This window comes from Penaeus japonicus, unplaced genomic scaffold, assembly GCF_977035675.1.
Source record: "Penaeus japonicus unplaced genomic scaffold, GWHDUDI00000001_assembly GWHDUDI00000036, whole genome shotgun sequence".
In the NCBI taxonomy this organism is placed as follows: Eukaryota; Metazoa; Arthropoda; class Malacostraca; order Decapoda; family Penaeidae; genus Penaeus; species Penaeus japonicus.
In genome coordinates this window covers 6458638-6466137 of record NW_028234438.1, presented here as the reverse complement: position 1 = coordinate 6466137, position 7500 = coordinate 6458638, and the positions used below count along the sequence as shown (strand labels likewise).

The 7500-nt window shown below is 36.9% G+C and overlaps 1 protein-coding gene across 1 annotated transcript in view; it reads left to right on the top strand.

Moving 5' to 3' along the window:
• LOC122265627 (uncharacterized) overlaps positions 1 to 7500 on the top strand; it is a 42442-nt gene that overhangs the window by 30139 nt on the left and 4803 nt on the right. Inside the window, exon 2 of the mRNA XM_043035016.2 lies at positions 5148 to 5245. Coding sequence (XP_042890950.1) covers positions 5148 to 5245 — 98 coding nt within the window. The remainder of the gene's footprint in view (positions 1 to 5147; positions 5246 to 7500) is intronic.

Genomic DNA, 7500 nt, shown 5'->3' with positions numbered 1-7500 from the left:
AAAAGGTGTCTCCTCTTTAGATGAGAACTGTACCCAATGGAAGCGGGAAAATGGGGTTAATTCTTAAACTGTGATTTATCAAATGTTTGTCATCATGTTTTCATCGTATGTTGATCGATGATTAGCTGTGAAGTGAAAGTTATTATTATGTTTTATAAATGTATTTCCAGTGGTTTATAGCGAATTGGACAGAATTTCCATACCCGTCTTTTCTCCCAAATTCAGTTACGTAACGAAATTATTTTATAGGGGGATATCTGTATATTTTTAAATTCGATGACACGCAAAGACGAGTGTATAAGAACGTTAACAATTTTATGATAAACTCTCACATAACAATATACTACAGGCTTATACATATGATATATACTGTGAATACATAGATAATTATGAATAAAGAGGATTGCAAATACTTGATTAACTTGCTCGGGATATTCGTCAGTTTTAGTTTTATTATTGTTTGGATTCTGCATTTCTCCTTTCTTTATTAGGTATCCTCTCGCATTTCATTACCTATATTACTCACATCTCTCTCTCTATCTCTTATGCTTCCTCTTCCTCTTACCTCCTCTATCACACTCCCTTTCTTTCTCTTCCACCTCCTCCTATTCCTCTTCCTCTCCCCCCCCCCCTCCTCCTGAGCGTCCAGGGGAAAGAAAAGCCATAAAAGCTCGCATGTCACGTCACCCTCCCCAACCCCCACACACTCCCCCCCCCTTCCCCTACCTCTGCCCTCCTTTCCTCCCCTTCCATCCCCTCCCCCCTACCCCCTAACTCGTCACACCTTCGCCCTCACCTTCGTCACCTTCGTCACATAAACGTCACACACGCGCTGTGATGAGACGTGTAATAGGATTCCTCTGCCGTTCCTTCGGGGAGTAACTATGCTGGTCACTGCAAGAGGGGAGACGGGGAGACGGGGAGACGGGGAGACGGGGAGAAGAGGAGGAGGGGAGAGGAAGGAATGATTGCATGCGAAGGCTCGGAGATGAAGGGAAGGGTGGGGAGAAAGGGAGAAAGGGAGAGGGAAAAGGTTTGATATATTTCCCGGTCTGTCTATCCATCTATCTATCTACTCATTTATAAATATTCTGTCTATGAACTTTCACTCACGGAGAAGAAGAAGAAGAAAAAAAACGCCGTTGAAGACAATAACGATTTTTAAAAAAAATAGGGGAATATTAATAAAAAAGAAAAAAAGAAAATAAGGTAAAAAAAAGGGAAAAATCCTTGTGATTAGAACCCCATAGAGGATTACCGAAGACTTCAGCTCTTCAGGAAAAGATATAAGGGCTGTCGATGGTTGCCAATCAATATCTTGTATGTTACTGAAGCTTCAGATTTAGAGACACTTGTCGTTTTTTTTTCAAGACAGATTTTTTTTTCTCTTTTAAACGAAACTCTTTTTATGGCGATAATTTTGTCTGTTTTTTATTGAAACTGTTTTTTCGACACTTTGTTATTGTTGTATTTGAAAAAGGCTTTTTTTTTTTCGAGTCACTCTCTTCTTTCAAGATAGTTTATTTATTCTGTTTCTAAATCTGTCTTTTATTTCGGAACAATTTCTCTTTGTTGTTATATGTATGGGCGTTGGTATCACTAATGTTATTGTGATCTGAGGCGGGGATTTTCTTTCGTTTCGCTAATCTTATTATTTCTGTTAATTTTGTTGTTGCTTTTTCGTATTGTTATCTATTATTGTTCTGTTTTATTTCTTATCATTGTATCTTTGTTGTCATCACCATGATTATTATGTCTTTTATTATCCCCATTATTATCAGTCGCACAGTTATCCTCACCATTACGTTATCATCGTTATTATTACGATATTAAGATTACCAGTCGTCTATTCCTTACAATCATCATGATTATCGTCATTATCATTACTACTATGATGAATTATTTCCATCATCATTACATTTTTTTCTATTAGGAATATCATTACAATAGTATTGTTATTTTTCTTGTATTACTCTTAATGTGTATTTTCCAGGATTAATATGAATTTTTATTGTTTATCCAAATCTATTATCACCATCACTATTCCAATCATTAATAAAGTATCACTCTTATCAGTCTCAACGCGCATTGGTGCTATCCTTTTCTTTCTTTCGTTATTGCAATCATTTAAATCTCTAAAACTCTATAAACTCTTCCGAAAAAAACTAATAAACAACACTGAACGAACGAACGAACACCAACCTCGACGTCATAAACTGAATCTCTTGTTTTCCCTTTATCGCTCTTATACTTCTTTACACCATAGAAAGGAGGATTAGCAAACAACAAAAGGATGAGATCGTATGCATTGTATTGGATTCGGTTATTATCGTCGTCAGAAGAAGTTCCAACGCTCGGAATCCTTTAATTAAAGCCGTAATTTAGGGGGTTTTGTTTATGTTTTTCTCCCTTATTCTTCGTGAGCGGTTAGACTCCTACGCTGACGTTGTTTTTGTACTCGAAGGTATTCTGTTTTCACTTTTGTTGAGATGGCGTTCGCTGCTTCGTGTATTGTATTGGGATTTTAGATACAGCAATAGAGAGATAGAGAGATAGGCAGATAGATAGATGGATAAAGAGAGTGAACGATTGAATGATAGATACAGAGGAGGACAGAGCAAGATAGACATACATACATACATACATACATACATATCTGTATATATATATATATATATATGTATATATATATATGTATATAGATATATATATATATATATATATATATATAATAATATATATATATATATGATACATGTTTTTCACTTCAGGATCTGAAATGTTAAGGCCATTCAATTTTATTTATCTGAATCTAAAGTAAATTGTTTCTATACTTTTCGCCTCGTCGTCGCTTAATCTTTTCTCTCTCTCTCTCTCTCTCTCTCTCTCTCTCTCTCTCTCTCTCTCTCTCTCTCTCTCTCTCTCTCTCTCTCTCTCTCTCTCTCTCTCTCTATCTCTATCTATCTATCTATCTATCTCTCTCCCTCCCTCCTTCCCTCCCTCTCCATTTATTTCTTCCTCACTCCAACCATCCCATTTTTCCTCACTCCTTCCCTCCCTCGCTCTCTTCCTCCCTCTCCCTCCCTCTCACTCCCTCCCTCCCTCCTTCTCCTCCCCCTTGACCTCATCGAAAGAAAGGGCAAGAACAGTTCATAAAACTCGCGCGTCATTTGTTTTGACCGGCGCGCGTTCCCAGAGCATCACCTGGAGGCGGCGGAGGAGACGGAGGGGTGATGCTGATGGATGATGTTCTGCTCTTGTGGGGGAGGGGGGAGGAAAGGGAGGGGAGAGAGGGGGGAGAGGGAAAGAAAGAGTGTGTTTGGAAGAGGGAGAGGGGGAGAAGGAGAGAGAGGGGGAAGAGAGAGAGGAGAGACAGGGGGAGAGGGAAAGAAAGAGTGTGTTTGGAAGAGGGAGAGGGGGAGAAGGAGAGAGAGGGGGGAGAGGGAGAGGAGAGATAGAGGGAGAGGGAAAGAAAGAGTGTGTTTGGAAGAGGGAGAAGGAGAGAAAGAGAGAGAGAAGGGAGAGGGAGGAAGATAGTGTGAAAGAGGGAGAGGAGAGATAGGGGGAGAGGGAAAGAAAGAGTTTGTTTGGAAGAGGGAGAGAGGGAGAAGGAGTGAGAGAGAGGGTAGAGGGAGGAAGATAGTGTGAAAGAGGGAGAGGAGAGACAGGGGGAGAGGGAAAGAAAGAGTGTGTTTGGAAGAGGGAGAGGGGGGAAGGAAAGAGAGAGGGGAGAGGAGAAGATAGTGTGAAAGAGGGAGAGGAGAGATAGGGGGAGAGGGAAAGAAAGAGTGTGTTGAGGGGAGAGGAGAAGATAGTGTGAAAGAGGGAGAGGAGAGATAGGGGGAGAGGGAAAGAAAGAGTGTGTTTGGAAGAGGGAGAGGGGGGAAGGAGAGAGAGAGGGGAGAGGAGAAGATAGTGTGAAAGAGGGAGAGGAGAGATAGGGGGAGAGGGAAAGAAAGAGTGTGTTTGGAAAAGGGAGAGTGGGAGAAGGAGAGAGAGAGGGGAGACGGAAAGATAGTGTGAAAAAGGGAGAAGAGAGATAGGGGGAGAGGGGGAGAAAGAGAGAGAGTGTGTATGGGTGAGCGAGAGGAAGGAATGAGAGAATGTGAATGAAAGAGGGAGAGGGCGATAGGGAAAGAGAAAGTGCATGCGAAAGAGGGAGAGGGGCGATAGGGAAAGAAAAACTGTATGCGAAAGAGGCAGAGGATAGAAGAAGAGAGAGACGAAAGGGGAAAGAAAGAATATATGTGAAAGCGTGAGAGACGAGAGAGGATGAGAGATGTGTTTATGCCTCTGCTTCGGTGATGCAAATGCGCCAGAAAACACATCCACTTTGCTCTGTTCTCTTAACTTTCTCTCACTGAATGAGCATTTTTGCAACCCCATAAAAGCCCTTCGGGTAAATGGGGTTTAGGGAGAGAAACAGACAGCAAACGATAACAATTATAAGTTTATATGAGGGACAGATGATGAGGGTTGGTTGCCCGATGTATGCTGAGGGTATGATGCATTTTTATAGAGAGAGAAATTACATCTTTTAAATACGATGACTGATGTATAGAGAATCGTATATATATATCAGTATAAGTCTCAATTTACATGTGTCACAATAGGCTTACACTAATTTCATTTTTTTTATTAATTTAATCCTAACAAACAGGAATAACTATCTGGCTTTTTATTAGCTAATCAATTTAAAAAAGGATTAACACATATGGAGAACAGCAAATCTTCTATAAAGAAAATAATAATTAGGAGTTTACCTTTTTTTTAAGTAGGGATAATCTTAAGATACCGATTACAATATGCGATGAATAAATTAATAATATTACTCTGAGGAAATACTCTATAATCCGAAACTTTTTTTTCAAAACAGTGACTATAAGTGCAATTTCAATTATAAGATTATAACATTTTCTAATAGATTGATTTCCCATCAGAGATTAATAGAAAAAAATATATTGATACTAATTATACTAATTGCAGAGGTAGTAATAATGATGATGATGATGGCAATAATACCAATGGAATGATATTGGTGAATGTTACTGATAATATCAATGGTAATTATAACAATGATAATGTAAACAACAACAAGAACAATACCAATAACTAATAACCCACGCCTCTCTTTCTTTCTATTCAAGATGGCTGTCGCAAACCGATTCCGCGTCGCCCCCTTCGCCCTGCTCGTCGTCGTCACTCTCTCGTGTCTGGCTGCGCAGACCCACGCGGTTGACTGCAGGTAAGGCTTTTTGTGTGCATGTGTTTATATATATATATATATATATATATATATATATATATATATATATATATATATATATATATATATATATATAGATACACACATATAGATATATATAGATATATATATATATATATATATATATATATATATATAGATAGATTATATATATAATATATATATATATATAAATATATATGCATATATGAAATATATATATATATATGTATATACTATAATAACATAGATATATTGTATATATATACTATACGTATATATATATATTGATATAATATATATATATTTTATATATATATCATGAATATAGATGTATATTTAATATGCATATATATATTTATATTGATATATATATAATTATATATATATAATATATATATATAATACTATATATAGTTGATTATATAAATATATATATATAGTATAATATATATATATATTATATATAGATCGTATATAATATATATAGATATATATATATAAATCATATATACAGAAGTTTATATTTATATATACTATGATGAACGGTCGTATTATATATTTATATATATATACGTATATATATATATATATATGATATAGTATATATATGATATATATATATAAATTTTTAGATAATCTAATATCTATTTATATATATATATATATATATATAAATGTATAATATATACATATCTATATATATATATATATATATATATTATATATTTATATTAATATATATATGAGTAGTATATAATATATATATATTGCCGTATATATATATATATATATAGATATATATATATAAATATATATATATATATATATTTATATATGCAGATAATATATAATATATATATATTTATATATATATATATATATATATATACGTATATATATGATATATATAATATTATATATAGTATATATATAGATATATATATATATGCATATATTATAAATATATATATATATATATATATATATATATTTTAAGATATATATATATATAGTATATATATAATATATATATATATATATATATATTTTTGAATATATAGATATATGCATATATATATATATATATATATATATATATATATAATATATATATATATATGCATATATATATATATTATATATATATATATATAGATATATATATATATATATATATATATATATATATATATATATATATATATATATATATATATATTGTATGTGTGTGTGTGTGTGTCTTTCTACTTATCTGTCTGTATGCCTGTACGTGTGTGCGTGTATGCTAAAATCAAATGAAAGCAAGAACGAGAAAGGTGGAGAAAGATGGAGAGAGTAAATGGAGAATGCAGGTGGTTACGAGAAGCGAAAGAGGAGATGGGAAAAGAGGGGAGAGACAGAGGGGTAGAGAGAGAAAGAAGGGGGAGTAATAACACCGCCTGTCCCTTCCCCTCCCTCCCCTTCTCTTACCTCTCCTCTTCCTCTTCTTCTCCTTCCCTCTCCTTATTCTTCTATCCCCTTCCCTCGCCCTTCTCTCTCTCCTTTTCCCCTTCCTCATTCCCCTGTCCTTTCCCCCTCCTACCCCTTTTCTCTCCCTTCTTCCTCCTCCCTCCTTCCCCCTCTCCCTCCTCCTCTCATGCCCTCCTCCGCCCTCTCGCCCTTTCCCCTCCTGTCCCCCCTCTCTCCCATCTCCCTCCTCTCCCCCCTTACGCCCTTCCTTGTCCTCTCCCCTCCTCCCCCCTCTCCTCTCCACCTCTCCTTCTCCTTCCCTCTCCTTCCGCTCTTGTCCCCTTCCCTTCTCCTTCCTCTCTCTGCAGCCCCGACAATCACTCAACCTCAACAACACGATCTGCACCTCCTCCTCCGACCGGCGTCCCGGAGATCACCTAGGCTCTTACCTTCTCTCCTTCGGATCGGCTCCATACTCATCTCGCAAACACTCATTAGGTGCTCCCAAACTCAAGAGTCTCCCCCCTCTCTCCCACCCTCCTTTCACCCCCTCCCATTCCCCTCTCCCTCCCCCTCCCCCTCCCTCCCTCCTCTTTCCCTTTTCCCTTTAAACCCCATTCCCGTTTCCACCCCTCCTCGTTTTCGCTTTCCCCTCTCCCCCTTCGTGGGTTCATCTTCTAACCCCTCTTCCTCTTTCCTCCCCTCTCCCCCCCATCCTCACTCTCATTTCCTTTTCCCTCTCCCTCTCCCCCTCCCTCCCTCCCCCCTCTTCCCCCCCCTTTTCCCCTAGATATCCCTCTCCC